This window comes from Toxotes jaculatrix, chromosome 10, assembly GCF_017976425.1.
Source record: "Toxotes jaculatrix isolate fToxJac2 chromosome 10, fToxJac2.pri, whole genome shotgun sequence".
Classification (NCBI taxonomy): Eukaryota; Metazoa; Chordata; class Actinopteri; family Toxotidae; genus Toxotes; species Toxotes jaculatrix.
The window spans coordinates 24238368-24265456 of NC_054403.1; the positions used below are offsets into that span (position 1 = coordinate 24238368).

At 38.6% G+C, this 27089-nt stretch overlaps 3 protein-coding genes across 3 annotated transcripts; 2 read left to right on the top strand and 1 right to left on the bottom strand.

The window, feature by feature from the left end:
- The first annotated feature begins 340 nt into the window (after positions 1-340).
- On the top strand, positions 341-2008 carry fgfbp2a (fibroblast growth factor binding protein 2a). The gene is made up of 2 exons (XM_041048345.1): positions 341-1312; positions 1481-2008. The coding sequence occupies exon 1, from the start codon at positions 624-626 to the stop codon at positions 1302-1304; it is 681 nt and encodes a 226-aa protein (XP_040904279.1). The 5' UTR covers positions 341-623; the 3' UTR covers positions 1305-1312; positions 1481-2008.
- A 1745-nt stretch (positions 2009-3753) lies between these two features.
- fgfbp1a (fibroblast growth factor binding protein 1a) lies at positions 3754-4386 on the top strand. The gene has a single exon (XM_041048548.1). It carries the CDS (start codon positions 3754-3756, stop codon positions 4384-4386), a length of 633 nt encoding a protein of 210 aa, XP_040904482.1.
- A 6102-nt stretch (positions 4387-10488) lies between these two features.
- On the bottom strand, positions 10489-25552 carry anxa5a (annexin A5a). The gene is made up of 13 exons (XM_041048303.1): positions 25512-25552; positions 25340-25350; positions 23331-23415; positions 20853-20947; positions 18988-19101; positions 16534-16624; positions 15474-15553; positions 15050-15100; positions 13748-13841; positions 12819-12914; positions 12587-12645; positions 12040-12162; positions 10489-10548 (listed from the first exon to the last, which is right to left on the bottom strand). The coding sequence occupies exons 2-13, from the start codon at positions 25340-25342 to the stop codon at positions 10489-10491; spliced, it is 951 nt and encodes a 316-aa protein (XP_040904237.1). The 5' UTR covers positions 25343-25350; positions 25512-25552.
- Positions 25553-27089: the final 1537 nt, after the last annotated feature.

A 27089-nucleotide genomic window follows, 5' to 3' on the forward strand; every position in this document is an offset into this window, starting at 1 on the left:
CTCCACGATGAACTTGGTCTGCTGTGTGAGTGCCTTCGACTCACGTTTCTCTGTGGTTTGTTAGTCTGATCGAGTTTATGTTTAGAGGGAAATGATAGGTTACGCTGCACACAGCTGTGAGCTCCAACTGCCTTTTAAAACAAGCAAGAACTTGAGGGCTTCAGCAGAATATTCTCAGACATTCCACATTTCTTTTTAATTGGGAAGCACTGAGCAAACATAGGATAATTATCGAGAAGTGTGTTGTGCACGATTACATAAACCCCTTAGCAAAAAAAATGAATCTGACTAAAAAATGTTCTATGTGGTGCAATTGACATAATTGATCTCTTTAGGAATTTCTTCTTGTGTGACAGTATGTTCTCTTTTTACATAACACTTAGGTAAACATGAGCATCACTGTCAACACCACAGCTGGTTTAAATGCGGCCCTCGCCTTCTTCAGAGAGCTCTAACTGATGTTGCTCTTCTCCTCCTCCTGAACAGCAAGTTTCTTTTAGTCTGACTGCTTTTTTTGTGTCCCGAATTCCTTCTTTGTCTGCTTAGCCGATAAATAGCAGGAGGGACCCTCAGCTCCAGCAGTTCCACTCTCCTCCTCGTACACTCAGCATCCATCTGACGCCATGTGGACCCAGGCCAGCCCTCTGCTGCTGCTCGCCTGCTGCCTGTGGCTGTGCCCGACTGAGGCTCAGCGCGACGGCAGCACGACGCAGAACATCTGGAATGATCCCATCAAATTCAAAACCAAGGCTAATGACTTCTGTACAATGATCATCACCGGTCAGGGGGAGTACACCAGGCTGAGGGTGTCATGCCAGAGCAGCAAGCGCTCCTACTGGTGTGAGTACGTGGGGAAGCCTTACACCTGCCGCGCTTACAACAAAAACCCTCGACACTACTTTGTCCAGATGATGTGGGGTCTCAGAAAGCTCAACAATGCCTGCCAGGCGCCACGGCAGATCAAACCTCACATGTGCAGGATGGCAACTGATGACTCTCAGATGGTATTTTCATCTGCTTCCTTCTCCCAGTCACGGCCAGAGGCGTCTTCAAGGACAGGAACGAGACCAGCAGCACCGCCGGCAAGACTTCAACCTCGACCTGCACCCACCAGGTCTGATTCAGTGAGGCCAGCTTCAAGGAAATCCATTCCAGTACAACCCAGACCACAAACCACACAGAAAACCACTCCACAACCAACAACACCACCTGTGGAGAGCACTCCAAAGAGGATGGCTCGGCAGTACTGTTGGAGGTCACTTCAGGGCATCTGCTCCTACGTCATTGGGTTGTTTCGAAATTAATGAGAAAGGTACTTGCACTCTTTAAATAACACACAACATTATCATGTTGTTTTATGACTAATCCAAGAGTACTGTGGTAGAATGAGGGCATTTGAATCAAGTTTGCCTCCAGCATTAATTTGCAAGATTCAGACTTTTTTCTCTTCTTTGCCTAAGATTCTCTATTATGTTCACAGATTTACAATTCTGACGAAGATAACTTCTGATGCCCGTTTATAACAGCCCTTGGAGGGGGAAACTTCGATAGAAGAACTATAGTGCTCTCTTCGGGGGAAGGGATGGTACTGCAGTGACTTTCAAACAAACCGTCCTCACTGAAATGTGCATGCATCATCATCATCCACTGAGAGCCAGGCTACTCTGAAATAACTGCTCAAACATCCATTCAAAGATCACAGCTTTAGTATGAAACACGTATGAAATAGTACATGTACTAATTTCACTTGTGAGAATGTTTCTGCAGATGCAGCATTTTCAAAAATGTAGGGATCAGGGCAAACACACAACCCTTTGTTGTCTCTTATTTGTATTTATGTTTTTTTACTTGTATATAATCTACTTGAGTCACTTATTATTACCTTAAATTGTTGGGAAAGACCAAGGTTTTACTTTTGGTCTAAAACAGCAATGATTTCTGTTCTGTTGCGTATTTGACAGACAGATATACTGAATGTAAAAATGTTTTTCATAAATAAACATTCTTCTCAGTTTCTCTGTGTTGATCAGTTTCCATTTATTGATCTTCCCTAAAGAGGAATAACTGCAGTAGTCATATAGTAAACACGTAGCAGCAATATTGAAAATGATTGCTCCGTATAATATTCTTAAGCTGTAAGGGTCACCTGCTATCCTCCATTTGACCTTTAGGTGTCCCTGTTGCTTTAGTTCAGTCAGTCTGTGATTTGGGATTTTCTCCTGCAGGGACATCTGGCTTGTTTCAAGATAGTTCAAGTCATTTTGTTTTTGACACACTGTAGAACCAGACGGTCCAGTGAGGGACTTAAAAAAACCAGATTTATCTGCATTTGTTTAAAATAAATGTCTCAAAAATGATTGTGAAGCAGGTTGGGACTTCTTGCAGCAGGGAGCACAATCTGCACCAACTGATTACTTTTAGTCCTGATATTTCAGCATGAATCTGGTTAGCATTCAACACCTTTATACAAAAATACATGTTTTAATACACTGGCCCTTTCCTAAACTTAAATCGTGTTTGGCCAAGAGCTAAGTAGAAGAGAAATAAGTGGTCAAAGCGCATGAATATATGAGGAGGAGTCATATATATTTGTGTTTTTTAGTCAAATTATTTCACAGTACTGTTTGTTACATAGATTACATCTTCACAGGTTAAAAAACTACATTATTATAATTATTATAATACATTTTGAGGTCATCCTGTCTTTACAACAAACTTAATTAAAATAAAAAATGATTCCATGGGCTGTAATCTGAGTTAAAACATTTAATCTGAACTCAACACACTTCAGTCATGAAGTGTGTTGTGTTGTGTGTGAGTATGTGTGTGTTTGAGTGTGTGTGTGTGAAGGGGAGGGCTGATTCTGCAGCAGCATTCTGTAGCTGCAGGTAAAGGAAACCCCTCAGCTCTCCGGACCGCAAACTGAAGTTTACTCTGAAAGGTTCAGGTAAGTCCCCACTGTTTTACCTCTGATATCTGATCACAGCATTAACAATATAAAACACTAAAAGAAGTGATTCAGCATAATGAATGCTTTTACTTGAGTAACATCATGAATTCAGGACTTTTACTTTCAGTGGAGTATTGTTGAACTACACTATTTCTTTTACTCAAGTAAGGACACTGAATACTTCTTCCACTACTGTATATGGTACTTTTCTAATTAAATTTCTGTTACATCTGTATTATGTTACTATAGGATGTGTTTGTACTTACTGAAGTTGTATATTTTATTATTTTATCACTGTATTCATGTCACCATTTACTCTGACTATTTCATCCTTGGTTATTTATTAAATCAAGGATTAAAACTTTGCCTAAATCTCCCTGTTTATTAAATTAAATTTGGGGCCATTTATTCATCTCTCTTATTGCACTGTAACTTTCTATTCCTCATTTCCTTTAGATGTGATCTTTTTGAGCTTATTTTTTGTCTTCTGTTCTAATGCATTCTCTTAAAATCCAAATATATCTTTGAGTTTTTACATTGCCTTGTGCTACTTTTGTATCTTTTCATTTTTATTTGTCGCATGTGAAGCACCCTGAATTTCCTTGAAACTCAAAAAAAAAGTCAGTATCTTAAGCTTACCATATCTCAATAATTTTTCTGAGAGAAAATCTGTTGTTTCCTTCTAAAACATACACGTAATTGGGCATTATGATGATTCTTTTTAAGAAAGGAAATGAAAGGGAACAGAAGTCAGATATCTAAATCCTAATTTATCCTCTTGCAGGATCTTTCGTGCTGGTTTCATGGCTTTCTTCACAAACATCACCATCCTTCTGGTTCTGGCTTGTATTTCCCATCAGCTGATGCTGGGCAGCTGTCAGAAGGGTCATGGACGAAGGGGACGAGGGGTGGACAGAGGACAACACAAGGACAGGTCGGGGCTAAAGGTTGGCCGCCAACCCAAATCTGTCTCTGCACAGCCCATTAAGGGAATACTGGTCACCAAAGACAAGGCTGCGTGCACCTGGGCTGCGACAGGTGAGGATCTCTTCATCCTCGGAGTCACTTGCAAGAAGGGGGACAGGAGCTTCAGCTGTGAATATGTTGCCAGACCATCTGTCTGTCCCCAGTACTCTTCTAATGTCAAACTTTACTGGAAGCAAATTGCCAGGGCGCTGAAGAAGCAAAGGAATCTGTGCCAAGACAGTAGTGCACTGGTCAAGGCAGGTGTGTGCAGAGGAGCTGCCAGAGACGCTCATTTCAGACTCCGTGTTGCAGAGAGGAAGACCGTCCTGCCTCACACTCCACCTGCTGCAGCTAGAGCCGTCAAATCCTGTCAACCTAGCAACAAGAAGCTGGCAGAGGAGTACTGTAACAACTCCTGGTCGAGTTTTTGCACGTTCTTTTTTACGATGGTACGAGATAACGATTGCTGAGACAGAAAAAAAGTGAAGAACAGAACTAAATTCAGCTCCCTATGCTGTCACATCGGTATTTTTCTCATTATAGACTCTGTAGATTGTTGCTGCTTAGCAAAAAGTTAATCTGTTCTCAAAGAATAGTTTGATTTTATGTAGACTGCACAAGGGTTCTCCCCAATGTTAACACCGGTTCTACCCATCAATAAACACTTTTTCTATCCATTTTTAATGTTGCTCCATGATTTGTCCATTTCAGAAAGATTCACTGGGGTTATAACTTGTTCTTTAAGGAAATACTGCACAAGAGCAAAACACTGATGAGACATGAATAAAACTCATCATTACACACACACACACACAACTACAGCACAGACAGCAAGTACCCTCTGCTTATGTTACTTGCTGCAATTTCGTTTAAAGGTGTTTGTTTTTTCCATTATGCACATTCTAAAATGGCATTTTCTCCTTGATTTAAAAACCCTACTTGAACAACAGTGCCCCGTCCTTTTAAAACAATTTTGTTTTTATCAAAGCCCCTCTCTGTCTTTCCCAAATGTGTATACACACTCCTACCGAAGGCATTTGCTAGGAGATTAGACGTTTGAGCATGTTGGGTATTGACATAGTAATTTAACCAGAGGGAGTGTGATTTTTAGAAGCCTTAGCCTGCATACTTTGGCACTGACAAGCCTCTGCATCCACATTCTCAGTGTGAAGCCATAAAAACCCCACATGTTCAGCTTGCAAAATCAAAGCCAAAGGGCAGCAGGGATTTCAGCATCATGTTTGGCATTTATACCGTGATCAGACTTCCCACACTTCAACAAGTTTCTCAGAACTCATATAAAACTTTGTCAATTCTGCATCTGAACATAGCTGTGTCAATAAAGCCCTTGAGTTGAAATGTTTATCATTTTCTATGAAGTTAAAGTAATTTGGTTCACCATGTTCAGACACATTCAGTCAGCAAACATCTGACTATTAATTTAAATCCTTAGACTGGGCTAAATCAGGGCAAAAAACCCACAAAATTTTAATTTTTCTGTAAGACTTACTTGGTGTGTAAAACAGCTGCTGATGATGTCCTTTTCTGCTGTTGATAACATGACAGCGCCTCAGGAGTTTTCCCACAATGCTAAAACATAAGCAGCAAACAAAAAAGAAAAGTGTCAGTACCAACATTCAGTAATCATACAGACAGAAATCCGTTTTTCAGGAGGCACTGAACATACTCCTGATTGTTTTCTTGGAAAGGATACACTCACAGTTTTTGATGCTATCTAGCTCTTGTTCTTTTGGAGGTTGTGTGAAAAACCTTTGCTAAATAAATGTCAAAACTTTCTCCACCCACAGAGCAGCCTCAGGACATGCTGTCATTTGAAAAAGGGGAATGACTTTCTTTTTCTTGATGGCTTGAGCTTCATCTCCTGCTGTAAACTAATGCATCACCCACAGCTGAAATCCATCAAGCTCACACTCTCGGCAGGGTGCATTCTGGGCTATGTAGGAAATCCCTTGTTGTCAGATGAAGCAGACTGAGGCAATGTGGCTGCAACGAAAAGTAAATTAGAGGGCAGTCACAAAATAACTGCAGGAATGCAGCGAGTATAGAAGAATATTTAAGGAGGAGAATTCCTTTAAGCAAGACTTTAAAACAACAGCTGCTGAAAACACAAGACTTTGATGAGTAGCTTGTGAAATGTGATGCAAGGCTCTGTTTTAAGAGAACGTGTACATTCAGTGAAACAGCTCCTATAAAAACATTAAAGGTACCAGAAGGACACCTGTTCACTCCTAATTTAAAAACTGTGTGGAGAATAATTTGAACGAATAACATAAAGAGCGACTGTACTGTTTGAAATTGGTTCCACATTAAGCACCAGCTGCACTTTTCAAGTGCATAAAACATGAAAGATAATATTTACTGAGGACATGTTAAAGAGAATAAAGACATCATTATCAGTAATGCTGTAAAGTTAAAGTACTTTTCTTTCAGTCGTTCTCCTGTTTTAACCCAGGCCAGCAAGCACCTACACAACCCCCTGCTGTTCTGCCACAGTCTGCTCCCTCAGGACAGACTAACAGTTAACTGTTAAATGAACAGCTGTTAGTCTACAATGTCTCTGTGAGTGGACAATAGGGGTCACCCATGCATTGTGATACAGTAGCACACACTGGATAAAAGCATCCAGCCAAGGGCCTACGGTTTGTTATGTTTGCTGCACTGTGGTTTGTTTTACCTGTGGTGTCCTTGGTTCTCAGTTGCAGCACGTAGCTCAGTTAAACGTCCACCATTACAGACTCAATCTGCAAAACATTCAAAATTATGATGCAGGTGCAGCAATTAAAAGTTATGAAGATGAGAATTTCCACAAACACTTACAACCAAAGGAATTTTGTTTTTAGTCAGAGGTTATTTACCATCTCCATTCATTTTGTTTTTCAGGAGTTTATAACTCACCAGTTCCTTTAAATGTTTCGTTGTGGTACAAGAGGAAATTTCCTGTTTGTATTTAATTCGGCTGTGACAGCATGTGCTATGCAGAAAACACCTGTGACAGGTAGTGTCCCCTGAGAGCCCTCTGTGGAGCAGTGAATGTTTACCTTCATGGACATAAGTGGTTGTGTCCCTGCCAGGAAAGAATCTTTATCCATAGATCCACTGATAATGTTTTCTAAAGATGATTACAATTTTTTGGAATAACATCTGTGATAAGAAGGTGATAAATGTGATTCCATTATGAGCACTGTAAAAAATGTGTTTTTTATTCATTGGTATACCACAACCCATGTTTTTGGCCTCTTCCAATTATCAATTCCTCATTTGATATAGAGAACTGCCATCAACAACCAACACCACTCACTACTACGCCTGATTATATAATTGGATAAATGCTGCATACGTGAATAAACACTTTCCTGGCTTCTCCTCCTGGCTTCAGTTTTCTTGTATGATTTCAGTCACTTAAACGATTTTGATTTCTGAAAGAGTTTTTTTGTGTTAAAATGTTTCTGCTTAGCTCTTCAGGCTGTTAAATCTCTTCATTCCCTCTGTACTGGCAAAGCATCCTTCCTGAGCGGACTGTGGATGGTGTGGACTTACAGGTGGCCTGACTGCCTGTGGCTCCTGATTGGCTGAGAGATGTGGGCCTTGGTCAAACTGAAAGTAGGGAAAACACACCCCCGCACTACTGACACTAAGGAGATTTGGCACAGTGTTTGTGTGTATGTGCACACAGCCCAGATTACCTGCTTGTATGAATGCCTTTTTTATGTGTGTGAATGAGCATTTGGTTCATAAAGAGCTTTACCTAAGATTACAAAGAACTGACTGGAATTAACGAAACACCACAATTATTGTATTGTTAGCATGAAATGAGAATGATACGTGTATGTTACTGTCTGGACCGAGCCGCCAAAGAAACTGCACCCACCACCAGGTATCTGGGTGCAGCATGAAGTGGCCTACAACTGACAAACATCATGAAATCACTTCATCAAAACAGAGATGAGTAAACAACCAGACTCAACAGAAATCACTGAACTGGAAAAAAACAATGCTACTCCGTCTTTTGTTATTTGAGAATGAAATGTGACACTGGAGGCTTGTTTACAGCATCTTCCTGATGTGGACGTGAGCGTCCAGCACAGAGGAGAAGTGATTTATAGACAGAGAATCACAGCCACTGGCCACAAAAGCTCTGAGTCATGCTTATTGATTAACAACCAGCCAACCACACTGCAGACATATTACAGAGATTTGTGTGCTATACTACAGTTGAGATTTTAGATTCAGCAGGAATAAATCATCAAACACCAAAGATCACACTGTGTGTATTGTGAGTATGGTAGTATTGTTGTTGCAGACTACTGCACATCTTGCACTGCACAATACAGTATTCATCGGAATGTGTTTAAGACATGAATTGTATAATCTTATATCTGTGCCCATGATGCATTTTGTTTAAACTGTACGATGCTGTTGACATTTTTAGAGGTTTAATTCTAAAACATTGTGAGCTCAGTAAACACATCACAGACTGGACTTGGTCCTGATTAACTTCCTCATTAAACAATTACTGAAATGTATCCAATCAGGCCAGTTTGCAGCATTAAAACCTGAATGCCAGTACTCAGCAGGCTAACCTCATTTAATTCGAGGACTGCTATCAACAGCCAACAGCACTCAGTGCTGCACTTGATTATAATCAGATATTCCACATTCCTCTGTAATTTTCAGTTTTCTTCTTCTTCTGCTTCTGTTTACGTGGTGACGTTATTGTTGTACATTGGATTTGGTAGCAAAGTTGCCAGAAAATACCAAACAGTACTGATCTGCCTGTTCACTCTGAGCTCCCAAAGTTATTCTGTAAACAATATGTTTCATTCTTACCTTGTGCCACAAGCTCAGACAGCAACAGAAATGCAATTATGGCTCCTCACCTGAATGACTGTAACTACAGAGTAAAGGTTACATCAATTTGCAAGTCATTTTGCAGTGAACTGGAGTGAGTTCATGTCTGCAGACGGAGCAGGAGCTCCCGAGGAAAAGCATGCCAAAACATGAAAACATTTCAGACATTTTCAGCTTAACCTTCAGGTGGTTTCTGAACACAGCGTCTGGCAGACAGAAGTTTATTAAACATAAGGGAAGGTTTCTGAACCACAGAGACACCTAGAAATCATCACTTAGGTTCATTTTCTGACACGTGGGCCTGCTGAGGTGTCAAAGTGATCATTAGAATAAATGCATGAATCTAAACTTAGATTTCCATTTACAAAACTGTGAGAGTGTAGCAGGTAAACAAGCTGTCACCTGTCCGTCAGAAACCTGTCAGAAACATTTAATGCAGTAACAACATTCTCTACTCCACTACATTTCTCTCTGAAATGTAGTGTAGAATTATAAAACAATTACTAAAGTAAAGTAAATATAGTAAAGTACATAGTAAAGCACATGTACCTCAAAACAGTACTTAAGAGTACAGTACTGGATGTACTGTACAGTAAATGTAGTTACTTTCCACCACTTCAATCTAATGCAGAAATACAGGGACGTGCACAAAATGCTCCACAAGACAAGAAAACATAATCAGTTATTTTCCTTATGATGTAATGGAAAAGCCATAAAAAATTTGGAGTCATGGATTTATTATCATAGAAATTGGAGCAAGCAGATATTACACAATATTACTGTATGTGAAGTCAGGGAGCGTGGGAGAAATTATTTAACTATTTAATGGTTCAGATGGTTAAAAACAGAACTAATGGGGGCTAAACTAATGTTTTGCTTCACCTTTACAAACTGAGAGTCTCATTTAAAATTGCATCACACTGATCAGTTTTTATCATGGAAAACAGTGAGAGAAACATCTGCTCATTTTAAACTTTGCTGCCACCCTGTGGTAAAGGTCCAGCAAAGTGGACTAAATTCTCATCCATTGATCTAAGGACCCAATTTGTTTGAATTCAGGTCCCTTCATGGAGAAAGACATGGAGGCAGCAGATGTTTGTTGACAGATGTCAACAAATGTCTAATAGCGTCCCATTACTTATTGATCACTGACAGCTGCACTGCAATTTAGGTCCGGATCGGCAGTTCATTTGTAAGTAATGAGAACAGGAGCGCATGTAGGGTTTAATAATTCAGCAGCGGTATTGTATTTTCTAAGTTACATTTAACACATGCTGTGAGCACTGTGCACAAATAAGGTAAACAACTGCTAATGTTGTGTGTAAATTTGTCAGGAAATGACATGGGCAAACACATTTACTTCATATTAATCAAATATTCCTTCATTTCAAACACAGCTAACATTTTTCTCCACTTACCAAACACAGTGTTTTTGTTTCTGTTTGTTTGGTTTAAATCATGTCTGACACTAAACAAAAACAAAATAACTTTTAAGTGAATGCACTAAATGCTGTTCATGCAGTAGATAATGTCATAAGTCAAAGTGACAGTCGGGTAATTCACACTAATTCAATCAATAACAAGCTAAAGTCAGAAAGAATAAACAACTCAATGGATCAATAACCTCATCTCACATGTAGCTTTGTCTCGCAGCATCATGGTGGCTCATCGTTCAGCGCTGCTCAACACACCATAAAACAACATTAATCATTCCCACCGCAGAGGTAGAGTAAAGCCTTCTGGTAGTCTCCATCTGTGTCCTCCTGCAAAATCAATAGACAAATAATTAAGAATTTTATTAGTTTTATAGAATTTTACATCTTTTATATATTTACATCAGAATTGCTTCAGTTATTTCCACTTATTTTAGTTTCCTTTTCATTGTTACCAGTAGTATTTCAAAATACCCTCTTTATATTTTCGAGTTTTTTTTTTTTTTTTTGTCAAGTGACAGTTATACATCACACTGTCACTTCTCATGACATGTGGGCAGCTGTAGCTCGGGTGGTTGGATCTCCTGCTCCTCCTCTCCAAATGCTGAAGTCTCCTTGAGCAAGACACTGAAAATTGCTTGTAGTGGTAGACTCTCCAAATTGCTTATATTGTAATTGCCATTTTAAATCTCATGCAGCGGTGTTCCCAGTCTCTCACAGAAGGCACAGCAAATGCTACCAAAACATAGCCATCTAACTCATGTTAGCCAGAGCTACATAAGTGTATACAATAGCTAGTGCAAGAACAAAGGCAAACTAAACTTATACCGGTAACTTCATCCTTTTACTTAGCTTAACACAGTCAGTTACCTAGCCAGTTAGCCTGGACTTTTAGCTTTGAAAAAAATATTTTTTTTTTATTTTAACTTCATATTATTACTTTTATTGCACTGTATTTATCCATTGTAACAAAAGTGAAGACTTAAACGTAACAGTGGTGGAAGATCTTCTACTCAAGATAAGTAAAAGTAGAGATAGACACTTTTACTTTAGTGCCATTGAAATCCAAGTTTCCCAGACATAACAATGGCTTGGACGATGATGTGAGTACTACTTCAGCTGCAAGTTGTAAACTGGTAATTATAGTAACTATGACATGAGCTGTCCTTATAGCAGAAAAAGCATGTGTTACATTAATAATGACTCCAGTCCATTTCAAAGTGCCAGTGAGACATGGTATAGTAACATGAAAAGTCTATACTATCATGAAATGGTGTCACCTGGAAAAATACCATCATTAAATATAAATACTTTCATTTTGTTGCATTGCATTTTGAAGTAGTAATTGCTATAATAAAATAAATATGTATTCTACTCAAACTGTAAAACATATATATGTTTTGGTCCATTAGAATATTTTACTGCATCTATTTAAAGGTTCTATTTATCTATTCAGTATTGGCCATTTAGAATTTTCCATTGCAGAATGGCAATAACTCCTCTCTGTGGAAACATCTGGCCCCAGGAGAATAGATGAATTCGTCTCATCACGCTGAACAAAGCATTTAAAGCAAATCACTAAACTCCACAATATCACTTCACTGACATGAATGGCGCACAGGCAGCATAACTATAGTACACCCATCTGGTGCTTTAAAAGCCTAAAGAGGCATAGATGAGTATGTTTAGCAGAACAGCAGGAAGAAAAATGCAAAGAGACTCACATCACATCTGTTTTTTTTTTCTTCTGAAGGATTAGACTAAGAACCACACAGTGAAATATACTGAAATATTAAGGAAGGCTGTTTGAGTGAGCAGTACCTGGATGGTGGTGTACAGAGACTCTCCGTACATCTTTTTGAAGCTGGCTCTGATGTCCAACATGTCCACCTCGCTCCTCGACACCATTATCCTCATCAGGGTGTCGTCATCAGTCCCAGCGCGCTAAACAAAAAAAAAACAAATTCAGCAGCTGAACTAAACATATCTTCATCCAGCTTCAGTCAACTAGAGCATGAAGTACCTTTCTTTCTATTTCTCTCATGTGCTGAAGTTATTTTCTTGGATGCAGAGACACAACAATATTTCATACAGTATTGTGCTATTGTAGGACGAGCTCCAATATAAAAAATACTGTAAAGCTACTTAGAATGATTTGCTGTGATAAAGCAATAGATCAGAAACAGCAGGAAACAGCTGACCTGGCTCTGTCTAAATGTTAAAACTATCCACCAACCAGCACCTTTAAAGCTCACTAACAAAAATTTTATATGTCATGTGTGACTCTTACACATGGACTCATAACCATTAGAGAAAAAGGCGTATGTTATCGTAAGAAAAATCACACATAGGAGACACTGATACCTACCCTCATAGATTTATACAGGCCTTCAGCAAAATACTGTGGGACACTCCTGGCACATTTCACTGTGGGGGAGACAATTTTCTGTGTAAAACTGAATGTTTGTCATGTTAATCAGGAGTTATGTTCTGCTGTTTTTCATTTTAATGCTCACATCAGAAAAAAAAAATAGCATCACTTCTCTTTGTCTCCTGTTTATGATCAAACAAGAATCATCTAGATAAAGCATCAGCCTTACCAACAGCTAGAAGTAAGTCCTCCAAATTCCCAGAGGTCTCTCCTTTAATGCTGTCCTCTATATCACAGCCAGAGAGCTTCTTGTAGGCATCAAACACTATAGAGAACAAAACAACCACAGTGACACTTTAATGTCGTCTTAGCAGTGGAATAAACCCACTTCAGTGTTAAAGAGGTTGGGCCATTTTCAACATGTGTGTTTTGATGTCAGAGCAACTCGTTATGTTGTTGAACAGAAAACTAACATGACTTTGGCATTTTTGTGTATTATTGCATTGTATTTTGTATTTATTGATCTATAGTATTATGTATTATACTGTATAACATGTATATTCTGTGTCGATCACATTCCCACTTTAGCTTCATCTCACCAGCCAGGTGACATGTTCTTTTGCTGCTCGAATCCCTCCACTTTAATTTTTCAGTGAGTTAATTCAGGTGTCTGACTCACTAACCAGTTTGAACAAGTCTTGCCATTTTTCTCTCTGGCCTCTCTTTGCAGTGCGGACTTTGGGCCCTCAGGTCTGCTGCTGAGCTCCGGGTCGTTGCTTTTCAAACTTTAATAATCTCTACAAACTCCTCTCTAACTTTTTTGTCTAGTTCTATGTAAGTCTTGTGTTGTTCACTGTAGGCAGGTTTTTGGTCTTTGCTGCACATTTCAAACTCACTTTTCTTAAACGTAAAGGTATTTCTGCTTTCCATTTTTAATTTTATTTTTGTGTATTGAGATATTTTCACTGGTGTATTTGTTATTCACGCTGCTCATTCAAACATTCATTTGAATCTGTCTGAATTATCTGGGTGAAATAATGAAGTGTGAACATGAGAGGACGATGATGGTATGTTGTTAGCAGCTCTTGATTTTGCGCTCCTCAGCAGATGAGTAACAACATTCACAACAACCAAATACACCGGCACAAACAAACTCACCTTTTCTCAGATGCTCTGAGCTCCTGTTTCCAAGAACTGCGATGAATTTCTCCTCATCTGTGCCAAACTTGCCTTCACCAGCAGCATACAAGTCCTGTAGAGGCAGATACACACACGCAGCACTAATGCAACACTAATATTGATAAAATTAAATACAACGAGGCACATTTCTTCTTTTAATGAATTCTGCACTCCTTACTTCTGCTAATTTGATCACAGAACAGTTTCACACTACAGTAGTGTTGTTACGAGTCAAGCAGGACTGGAATCATGATCATGTGTGGTACACTTAGACACATGTAGGACCACTTAATGTTTATTCATGTTAGATCCCAATTCACAGCTCAATATCAGTAATGTGGAATGGTTCATAAGAAACAAGACGTTCCAGTCCTGAAGGTTAATGAATTTATTCGATTGACTGTTCTTCAGAGAAGACTCGCTCAAAGCCTCCTTGGCCTTTAGCTTCACTGCACTTTGGAGAGCGGCTCAGAAACATGATCAAATCCTCAGCCCGTTAACATTTGAAAGAAGATAGTGGAATTAAGGTAAATCTGATATGTAGCACAAAGGTCATCCACCTGTAGATTTTTCCTGCATTTTCAAATTTTAAAACAGTTGGATGTTGCATTTTTTTGTTGTTGCATTTTTTTAAAAATTTCAGTTCACACAATATTTTCAAGACATTAATGTTGTTGTTGTAGCTGCCTGGATGGGTTTCTAGGGGACATTATGGGCCACCAGTTCAGTCTTTGCAAAAAAAAAAAAAAGAAAGAAAGAAAAAAGTCTGTTTCAGACGGAAGGTGGCACTGTTCTTACATACAAACATTTCAAAGATTACCTCACTGAAAATATTGTATCACACTTCTGGGGAGTGCCCAGCCCATGATTCCTATAGAATTTACATCCATGTTCAACCCTATCACCTAAATATTAAATCTGTATATTACAACACTGTATTCCTGATTATGTTAAGGAAAAAGACCATATTTTATTTGCCATTAGCCCCATTCTTCCCAAACATTACAATACCCTTGTCATCACACATAGACAATTTTAAAAATGCTGACATTTCACGTATTTTCACGTGTTTTGTATTGAAGCTCCTCGGAGTAACACCAGAGAGGAGTGGACAAATAGTAACATGCTCTTTGTGACATAGGGTTTATAGTGTAACAGGGATTGTTGATTAAAAAGGTATTTCCTTTAATTAAAGGTGATCTTTCAGGTTATTTGTTAAAATTGTTAGAAAATGTCTGACATCAATGCCAGATGTATGAAGCTCCTCTTTTTGCTTCTTACCTTAGCGTCTTTCTCGATCTTGCTCTCATCTACTCCTTCCTCCCTGCTCCCCTGAACGGCCGGAGAAATCATCAACCAGACAAACAAGAAAGACAGGTAGAAAGACAGACGACAGGTGGACAGACAGAAAGCAAAAGTAGGTCAATGTGGATGGAAACACTGTGAGCTCAGAGCCTCTCTCAACCCAGGCAACCTCTGAATATTACATTATCCCCCAAGTGTCCCAGAAAACCGAAGATTACATTTCTTCTGGAAACAAAAACACATTTGAGAAATCAGCTGTGGTGTGTTGTGGTGTCATCCCCATCCCTCCTCCCCTTCCCCAGACCATACCTAGACCTCACGACTGTGTAATGGCATCACCAGAGGTTCTCATTATCAGAAAAGGAAACATAAGTCTTTCCAGGCAGCCCCCCTTCTCTACCTGGAGTAAGATCACCAGTAGTTTCTGATAGTGCCCCGAGGTGTCACCGCAGATATCTTTCTCCAGCTTGCCGCCAAACTCTGGAGGAAAGAAGAGAAGAGGGACAGAAGATTGCTTACACTTCTTGCTCACCACAGTCACTAATGGCTGCAATCGACCCTAGTGGGCCGGCCTCTGTTTTGCAGGACTGTCTCCGACAGCATAGATTTGATTAGTTGGCTAATGGACAGCGTGGCCTTCTCTTTTGTCTAGATCAAATGAACTGGCCTCTTTCCCTTTGGGACTCTGTTGTCACATACTGTTTTCCATTGTGGTTTGTTGCAATTTAAGCTGGTACTTTAGAGACATTCTTGTAGTGACACATTTAAGTATGAAAGGTGTTAAGAGAGGTGCAGCGTATTCATTACTCATTACTCATAATATGACAGAACTCTGTGATATTATAGTTGGAAACCAGGGGGTGAAGCAACACACTTCATATTGTAAATAGGCTTTAAAGAAGTCCTGTGCCTCCAAAATACTGTAGAGATTAGATTTAAAATCTCAAATATATCAAAAGGAACATTATAAGTCCAAGGTGAGGAAGAGGCCCGGCACTTTTACATATTCAGTGTCTTAGACTCCTGCCCACAAGGACACAGCCTATTGAGCACGGGTTGTTTTCAGAATTACTGAGCTTGAAATCTATGCACAGGTAAACAAGCTAACAAAATATCTCAAATGTGGATTTCTCACTTTTTCCCTGATTTCTGAAGTGAAAATCTGAAATGCTATAAGTATCAACAAATCAGTTTAATTGCACCAATTAACATAATCACAAACAATAATTCTACAAATCTATTCAGGTAAACACTGCCCTCCCAAGAAAAACTTGGCATTAGTTGTTTCAGCAAAAGCCTCAAAATGAGCCTCATTTGTTTAACACATATCAGAAAACACTTCTATGTGTCTTTCTAGCAATTAAACAGCAATTAAAAACATTTCACCAGTAACAGTCACAGTTAATGTGCCTTTCATCAGATCAGCCTTTGCCGTTCTGTTTTACATATGAGTAAGTCACCTTTCTTGTACACTTTGGTGATTTCTTTAATTTGTTCGCCAGTCCTGGAGGCCAGGATCTCAATCAGCACGTCGTCATCAGTCCCGGCGCCCTGGGAACCACACACAGTATGTGGATGAATTCAATATGAAACAGAATGGATTTTTGTGGCAGTGTGCTCTATTTTATCCCATATCATGGTTTGTAAAGAGCAATATGATCACAAACAAAATAAGAGCAATATGCTTAAAGAAAACGGTAAAAAAAAGAAGTACAGTTTGTGAGCACAGCACATTGAGGAGGTATGTGATTGAGGAATGAATGGATTCGGTACTACAGAGAATTAGCTTTGAGGTTCTCTTCTCTTTTCTGTAATTAACCTTCAGCAAAAAATGTCTGACATACCAAACAAATGGAACAGTGGCTGTGATGGGAACGTCGAGGCCAAGTCCTAAATGCTTTGCCTTCACTTTGATTGAACATTTCATTTGCACTGGTAATGCAAATGTGAACGTGTTTAAAGAATAATGAGAACAAAAAAAAAAAGAAAGAAAGAAAGAAAAAAAGTTCCACTGCAACTTTTAAGACGATTCAGGACTCTGTGAAACTCTTTTTTCTCCAAACCTTATGAGCCTTATGTGACAAAAAAGGACGAGAAGCGAGTATGTGACACCTCAAAATAAAATCATGTAATAGCTCAAATTTGATCTGACATTGGTTTGATCCACATGAGAGGTGCACAAGATGGATCTGAAGAAAAATATAATACTCAAAGCTGCCTCCTCTGTGTTACCGAGAACTGAAAAGTGGTCCCATTTGTCCCAGCTGCCCAAAAACCGTGAGGTTGGGTTGTATATTCACAGTAGCACTAATGAAAAACATCCTTAACCTTTGACCCTAAACAGATTTGAGGCAAATACAAAGAGAAACAGTTTATGAAAATGACACCATATGAAAGATGATTTTCATTATGGAGAACATGTACTGTATTGAGCATCTTGGTCACATGGTAAAGCAGGTTGGAGGAGGTCATCTATTCTGTAATATTCAATCTGATAATGAATATAACAATCCAATACTTTGTAGTGTAGGCTGAGTTTGTTCATAAAGCAAGAAATATGTTTCTTTAAATTGCTGTAAGTAAAGTTGTGAGACATCAAAACATCTTGTTTTGATCCTAAAGTCAAAAAGAACAACAAAAGACCTCTTTATTGGTTTTGTAATAATATGAATCTTATTAATTGGTTTGTGTCCTTGCCTTTGTTCTCAGTTTTCAACAGTGAGAATTGCCTTAATCTTTTGCAAGCTGTCAAAATCAAATAAGTCGCTCTTTGAATGCTAGAACATCAAATAATCCTTTTGTGGTCTGCAAAATGATGAAGTCCTCATATTATAAACTGTGTTATAGGATTATTTCGGCCACATAAAGCTGACAAACCTGAAACCTGACATAGTATCACCTTATAAAGCTGTTGTGGCTAAAATGTTTGTAAGTGACTTCTTACTTACACATCCAGCAGACATTAGCAAAATTAGCAGTCATTTGGAGCCATGTTACTGGACACCTGGGAAATTTAAGTCCAATATTCCCTTTACTTTAGGCTCTGTGCTTTGTCTGTCTGCCATTTGGTGCTGGACAGGCAGCTTAAAGTGGGTTTCTCAGAGTTTTTTATTTATTTATTCTTTTGCTGAAAACCACTGCCTGTTGGTGAGAGATTGATGAGAGTGGTCACACTGAATCATACCGTAAATTTGCAAGCTAAACCCCCAAAACTATGACCTAAAAAGATTAGAGCTTCATAGTTCAGTGATAATTCTCATTTCACATTAAACATATAATATTTGAGTCATTGTCAATTTAAAAAAAATAATTTATAGTGAAACTTCAGCCATCTTACTGTTTAGTTGCAGACGTCCATTTTTGTTTTTTAAGAGAGACTGAGGACAGAATTGTTATAAGAAAACCGAAATCACAGTGGAACCACTGGAGGAGAGGCTAGGAAGCTTGGCAGGAGTTTTCTACAGATCCCACTTTCTAGTGGTTTTACAATAAATGACAATAAACCATTTGGACATCTTTTAAATGGCATATCAACATGAAACAGACCTTTCTCATGGCAGACATTTAAACTTGTCAATCACAGGTTTAACTAATAGCACCATTGATGGCTGTGCTCCATTTCTGTGTTCCAGTGCCGGGGCTCTGGTATAGTGCCTGCTGGTTTACTGGCAAGGTTTAAATAGAAGGGAGCCTTCATCACTGTTATTAGCTCACATGTGTTTCTACAGCTATGACAAATTGAAATTTCTGCTATGAGAAAGATCTATTGCTCATCTGAATGTTTCATCATTAAATATTGCAATGTCTGTACAAAAACACCACAAAAAAAAGTGAATAAACTGTATCGTCTGAGGGTTTCTACTCATTTGCATTATGGATTAAGTGAAGCAGTTGAGGAAACTTTCATTAGTTACCTTGAGAGCCTTGTGCAGTTGAGAGGCATCATACAAGACAGACGGGGTCATCAAGGCCACAATCAGACTCTCAAACAGCCCACCGAGCTCTGATTTTAGTGCACTAACCAAGTCCTGCGGTCAAACAACGATTAATGACAAGAGGAACAAAAACAACAGTAATTGTGTTTGCATAGAGTAGGTTCATATTTAAAGCCTTTAAAATTCATGAGCAATAACGAATCTAATGAAAATAACAATGTCATGTATGCGTATTGACAGGAAAAGGAGACAACTCTGACAGGCGAAAGTTTACTTGTTTTGCAACATGAGATGCAAAGTTTGCATAAACTGACTAAAAATGACAACAAATAAGCGTGAAAATGGGAACTCTCAGGTTCCTCAATGTCAAAGAGAGGAGAGCATTTGTAACATTACACAGCGCTGCTGACATTTTCAGACGAATGAAGATAACCATAAGAGCAGATAACCTGCAGAAACTGTGCAATATTTCTCAAAACTACCAACTAATCAAACAAAACATAGAGTTTAAAGAACAGACGGTTTCATCTAAATTGATTTCTGTTTGCAATGAGTCACATATTTGGGCCCTGCTGGAAGTGCGACCTGAATGATGATGATGAAAAGAGTGAGTAATAGCATTTTTCTTTGTTATTTGATTGTGTTTGCGTACTTGTTTGTGTGTGTATTTGTGTACACAAAGCACCCAAGGGATCCTGTGATCTACTGTGCTTGGCCACTGCTTCTAAATATACAGACCGGTCCAACAATCTTCTCTTTAGCTACCCAGGACAAGAACAGAAAATCCTCTTATTTCCACATTACATAACCCATCTATCTTTTCACATAACAATCTGTTTTCAATTTTCCTGTTTAATTTTTCACATCTGTTAAAAGCCAGTCAAGTCAAATTCCCATGAAAGGCTTGTCAAAAGGTGCATTACAGAGCAGAACAGACCCACTGCAGGTTATAGAAAATGAAAAGAGACTGTGAACAGAGAAGCCGGAGAATGCGCTCCTGAGAGACATGACTGTTACACTGTTGGATATGAGTGTTTGTCTTTACTTTCCGGCACCAGTTCTGGTTTCATATTTTATTGCAAATAAGTAGTTTAAGGATGTGTTTCTTGCAATTATTACATTTTATGACGTGTAATAAAAGCGCATTGAAAGAGTGATAAAAACAAATAGGCTCATTCTGAGGCTCATTTTGATAAACCACAGTGATATTCAGAAATGTTCCAGGGACTACATTCTGATTTTCTGATGTGCCTTTTATCTCTCAACCTGCATCATCTATTTATACTTCAGGCGGCAATTACATTTGCCAGAATGCTTTTCAGTAACATCCACAGAAAGCAAATTAACTTGCTGCTTTCAATCCACAGGTGGTCATAAAATAACATGACAGTGTGATTGAACAGTAAGGGCAGGGGACAGTAAAATGCCTGCAGCTTGTAACTAACTACACTTCGCTCTGGTCCACAGAGACTGTAGGAAATTGTTCTTCCTGCCTCTGTTCATTCTGCAGACAAATGGCACCTGTGAGTGATATATTATTATATTTTACAATATTACATTTTAAATAATGACGGAACAATGTTAAAGTGTCATTTCACTGTTGTAGCTGCTCGAGTTGAAGCTAGTTTTAGCTAACTAATACACAGTTAGTGTGGTCCAGTGGTTCCCAAACTAGGGATTGCGGCCCCAATAAGTCTAACCCCAAATGCTGTTAGACTGAGTGTCATTCAGGTTCATGTTGGTGAGTGTGGAGGACACAGATGCTGATATGACCTGTAACCATTCATCAGTGTGACTGCTGGTTGTGATCAGCTCTCGGTTTAATTCCTTGTGGCTCGCGTTACCTTTCCATAGGCCTTTTTGTACGCTGCCTTAATTTCCTGGCGTTGGTCATTGCTGCGTGCTGCCAGGACCATGAGGATGGTGTCTTCATCCGTACCTGGACCAGAAATCAAAGAGGCGTTAAATACAGTCCCACACGGGAAACTGCTCTGTGAGCTTCACAAAATCATGACAGCACACATTCTCTGGAACGTGGATGAAGACAAAAATCTGCTTTTTATTCAAAATTCTTCAGTTTTTCATAAACAAAGGGCTAATGAAGCAGTATTCTGTTGATAACCAACATTCAGCAGGAGCCTTCTCCCTAGCAAAATCTGACAGAGAATAATTGACAGCTTGCAATATCCTCCCATTTGAAGAGCTGACCCTTTGAAGCAGGAGATCAAGATTTAAGAGCATTGATGAGGCCGATGCTCTTATAATCAATACCTCCTGAAAGGCACCAGCACCTCAGAGAGAACAGCTTAGATGGACAAACAAGCTGAAGAGCAGCACATGGTATCTTCACTGAGGGATCTAAATGTTCAATTTTTCCCAGGTAATTATGGCACAAAGCCCTGCTTATCTGTAATGACAGCCATACTATGGACAGAGGTCCATAGTATGGCTCATGGTGGTGGTCCATGCATGGGTCATCACTCTTCTCCTCCCTTTTACTTTTTTAAATTGTTATAAGTAGATATTTCCTGCTTACTCTTATTGTGAGAGAACTAAACTAAACTCACCGAAAGAAAGAGCAGAAATAAAGGGGGTGGAGGGGGGGGTGATGATTAGTGGAGTAATATGTAGCAGGGGAAGCATCAGTTGTAATATGCCTGTAGTGCACCTCAGTGCACTTTTCCAGATTTGTTTCTCTGCAATTAAAATTAGATCACCTGAGAAAAGAAAATGGGGCCAAAGGTCGAACTATTAAAAAAATAATTCAAATTAAGCTGAACAGTTTAAAATTGCACGACACAAAATGCTTATACTGTAAAAATATTAAAATGATTAATCTCTTGCAAATGCCCTCTTGGTTAACAGAAGTTAATATTTAGCTTTTGCAGGATTGTGCTCCAAGTATGTCTCCCACAGTCACATTTAGAAAAGCACGTATGTATAAACTGGCATCAGGGGGGCAGAAGAGCTCATGTTGACATGCTTGTTTAACCGCATCCAGATTTGAATTGAAATGTTATTTAATCACTGTGGTATTCAAATTTGGGAGGTCTGGAAGGAGATAAGAGAATAATCCCTGGGTTATATGAGGAGCAATCTGAATCTGAAGGCTTTAAACTTAAATTAAATTCACAATGGACCTATTCATGGCCAGTATGGACAGGAGGAGTGTAGTTTATATGTACATATTGGCTTGTAAGCATTCTTTTAAGATAGAAGTAAGAAACTGTGAACCTGAAAAATTAATCAGACTGACAATAGCAATAGCAAAAGTTAAGCTTGGGTGCCTGCTCTGCACAGAGGTCTCACTGAAATGAAGAAGGAGGCTGTACGTCTTCACACAGTGCTATTGGCTGTCTGAACATGGCGTGACATAACTGAAGTGTAAATTAAAAGCTGCTTGGAGTTGATCAATACATTAAATTATATTGATAACATGAATAAAAATTCAATTTTGGAAGAATGGGCCTGAACTGGAGACATAAAAGACCAAATTAACCCTCACATGTATCTGTATATATCCCCTACATTGTCACTTTATCACAATTTTATTTGCTCAAATTTCCAATTATAATAATTATTTCAGATTGTTCACTGGCCCATCCTCTGCCATCATATTACAGAACATTTTAGTTTTTGTTTGTCTCCATGTTCGGTGGTGACACAGCGAGTGCTCATTACTGTGGAAAAAACTTAGTACTGTGACGTATGTTTGGAAGTGTAGTTAAATTTAAGTTTCATTCTTGGTGAAACTCAGTTCTCTCCTAATTAGACCAAACACACTGGGAAAGCACAATTATTTTCATGTGCCTGTGGTTTGCACATCATTTTGTCATTACTGTGTTTTATTGTTGTAATGGTTTTAGAGAGAAGCAAAACAAACATTAAATTTCATGGTAAAAATATTGCATAACATTTACTGCATTTATCAGTGACACATGAATAAGGCACAACTGTCTCTTGCGGGCAAACAAACCTACTGTATTTTAAATGTGGGATCAAGTGACAATATTGTTGAGGGTGTTGGGGAGTGAGTATATTATATGCAACTCCCACAGCTTAGATGATGTATTAAAATGAGCCCTTCAGAAGGTGAAGGCACACCTGGCATCTCACAGCCATCTGTCCACCAAACAAAGCAATAAACACTTGAAAATAATTTTCCACTGTGCACAGGATTTAGTTTTCAGGAAATATGTTCATCTTTCCTACATGAAATATTGTTTAACATAGTAGATTACAGTTGAATAAAATGCTGAGTGAGAGTGGGAAAAGTAAACAGCGAAGCGGAGGAGAAGGGAGATCATTTTGAGCAAACTGACCAATTCCTTTCATGGCTTTATGGAGGATCTCTGCATCGTGTTTGGCGTTGAAGTTGACGAATGGTCTCACGCTGCCTCTGTACTCCTGTGGGAAGAGAGCAACACAGTTAGGTAAATAACAAACACATATACAAACACTCTTTTCTCAATGTTGTCTTTCAACATGCTGTTTTCTTATGTGCACGACTTTCACTGTTGATGTTTCTTCCACATGACATCAAAAGCAAAACAATGCAATACGTGTTATTTTTGTTGAACTTGAATTATATGATTTGCAAATTAATTCTCAGCTTACAAGCAGTAAATTAGGCACACTTAAATAATGAAAATGCCATTTCCGCTGAGAGTTTAGGTGCTTTGCAATGGTCCAAGACATTTCAAGCAATTCCCCTCCCTAATAAGACTAAAACTCCCGTGGAAATACTGAAAATGTTTCATATTTTTGGGCATAAAAAATGTACAGATACTGAAAATTGCTGCAAATGACTGTTTGGCAGCTGCACTATAAAAATATTACTCTAGGCCATCAAAACCCACCTGGGTTTAAATATTGTCTATTCGAACTCTGAGGCAAGTATCTTAAGTATTATCTATATCAAGTCTGGCTGCTGCTTTGAGTCATGTCGATAATTTAAAAAATGTGCTGTGTCTCACTTGTTGGTGCTCGGATTGTTCTCCAGGGGAAATGTCATTTGAAGAAAAAGCAATAAAACATCTGTCCCAGCTGTTGCCTTGTTTGAAACTACGCAGGTGGGAGAAGTGAAAGAATATTGTCTCCCCTGCCTCTCAGTCAAATTTTCTGTTTATTATTTCTTTTGTTGATCATTTGTTTTCAAACTCAGACTAGCTTGCGTGTGTGTTATGATGTACCTAAAAGAACAACCTCTTACTGGATGCTAACCTTGATGTGGCCTGCATGCATCATGAAACTGAGTTTAAATTTGACACCATGGTCTCTCTTTACAGACAAACACAACATTTTTTCAACAGTACATGTTGTTTATTTAATATAGATTATTGCAGCTGGTCAAAATTGTGTTCTTTCTACAATAATAACAAAGCTTGTTTTCTTGACTCTCACAGTCAGCAGTTTCTTTAAAGTAGCACTAATCAACAAATGTGAGGTGGACCTAATATGGATGAATGGAGGCATCTTAGATCACTATTTAAAGCCAGTGTTGTTCTCTCTTTTTTTATTTTCTTTTTTCAACTTTTCAAAAAGTACAGCATTCAGCGTGCCATCAGGGAGCATTGTCTCCCAGCTGTCCTTTGATGAAATTGTAACCCGGTGGGGATACAATAGACACTAGTACCTGTAGGGTTTCCATGCACATGGTAATACAATATGGTACAAATTAGACCACCGTCATCAGCTGAAACTGAGTTCTTGCCATCGCTTTACTCCTTAAATCAACTTATCCTCATCAGACAGTCTGAGGTCTCTCAACAAGCTGGAGAGGATAAAATCAAATCAAGGATATCAAGTGAAGCTGCTCCTTCTCTTTTCCTGCCACTGGGAGTGTACTGCACGAGTTGCACTAATGTTTTACTAATGAGTGCTTCTTCTCAAAAAGTCCTTTCTGTGAATTAGTGACCATCTGAGAGTCAGAGTATCTGTACACATCAAGTCTTCACAGCAAGCGCAAAGCAGAAAGATGAAAAATGAGGATTCAGTTTAATGAGAATTCGGTTACATTTATGAAAAATAGAAGCTTAGGGTTTCATGCAAATCAAGGGCTTGTGCTGACAGCTATTTGTGATGTGCATTGTTTAAGACTGATCATGCAGTGCAGGCTTCACTGTGGCTTGAAAAGGCAGTGACCTTTCAAGACTCGAGACACACTTCATTGCACAAACATAGGTTAGTTCTGGTGCTGTGGCTAAAAAAACACAGGTCTTAATTTTTACTACTATTTTGTGCAATACAGAAAGGCAGATCTCGCAACATTTACCCTATTTTGAGGACATTTGATTTAACAGAAAATGAAACAGTGAAAGAAAATACTCACCATCGTTTTTGCTGATGGAAGACAAGCGTCGTAAACGTAAAGAAAGTGTCACCGATTAAAAAATCGAAATCAAAATCAAAATCGACCACCTTATTATGTAATTGTTTAAATTCAGAATCAATACAGAAAAATGAGTAATAGTAATAGTAATAATAAACTAGTTCGTTCTTACCACCAGGTGTGTGTCTTTGTTCTCCTCACAGGTGATCTCTGGCTCAGGTAGAAGCTTCTGGACGCTGCAGCGTCAAAAGGGAAAGCTGACAGGAAACACTTCCTCATCCACATGCAGTGTTATCTTTCACTCACTGTCAGTCAAACAGGAGCTCGTGACCTCATGTGTCCAGTCGCCTTTGTGTGACCTTCAAAAAAGTGACAAGGGTTACACGGATCTCCACCCCAGGGTTCAGGAGACACCAAATAATTGTTATAGTTGGTGGATTTCATTTTTCAAATATATATTTTCCAGCAGTGTTTTGCACACATTAAATTACAGCTGATTAAAACTAGAGTAATTAGAGTAACTGTATTATTATTACTGATTCATTCATAAAAATGCATCATAATTTAAAAGCTCCTCATATATTTTTATACATGAAGCATCTATAGATGTGAACTGTTAAAAGCAAGTAAAATATTTTCCTACACGTACCTCAAAATAGTACTGTAATAAATGTACAAATTTTCCTTTCTTAGCGTCAGTGACATTTTGTGAGCAAATGTCTTGATGTAATTAATAATATCAGGCTATAATTAATTCAATGTCATGAAGGAGTCTGTGAGAGAAAGAGTCTTTCTTTACACATAAATCATTGTGGAGTTAGACTTAATCTAACATGTAATTTTTAATTAGGGGCCCCTTCGCTTTTGCTCCCTACAGTGTTCATTTTATGCTCCATGCTCTACATTTCTGAGGACAACATGTTTTCCAGTGAAGTTAATCAGAGGTAAATGTGTGTTATGGCAAACAGGAGACAAACAGGAGATGCTTGATGCCTGATAGGAGCGAAGGGATCAGCAGAGCAGAGCGCCGAGGTGCAGCTCGCATATCATCATTGCTATCCTCATCCCTGCAAACCTTAATTAAAGTGAGCACTTGTGAGAGAGGATGAGAGTGTGAACGCCATCTCAGAGGTGATTCAGTTACGGAAACTCGCAGGTTCATCTCATAGCCTCCCAGACTGACGTGGAGCCAATTTCCTTTAATCGCAAATAAACGAACATACTAGCAGCGAATAACAAACTTATCAGATTAAATGGAGATATTTTTCCCACATAATTGAGCAGTCTTTTAGTCATGCTGAATGGATCACATAATGCTCTGGATATTAAAGATCACAAATCTATAAAAGCTTGAATAGGAATTTTGATCAAGACTTTAATCAAGCTTCAGGTGAAGTACTTGGGATAATGTGTGCACCTGCTTCCCCCTATCCAAATATCTATTCTTCCTTCCACTTCTAGTAGTGTGTCCTTGATATAACAGCAAGCAAAAAGCTAAACAATGATTATTATATTTGGTTTAACTGTTCATTTGTCAAATCATTTGTCAAAAACTTAAGTTTGATTAAGCTGATACCTGTAGCACAACAATTATTTCCATTACAGATTGCTCTGTAACTGACAGTAGACTTGAAAACAGATTTACACAGTGACAACATAACATGCTTATGTTAAGCAGGAATAATATTTACAATGTTCACCATCTTAGTTTAGCGTGTTAGCATGCTAACATTTACTGGTGAGCACCATA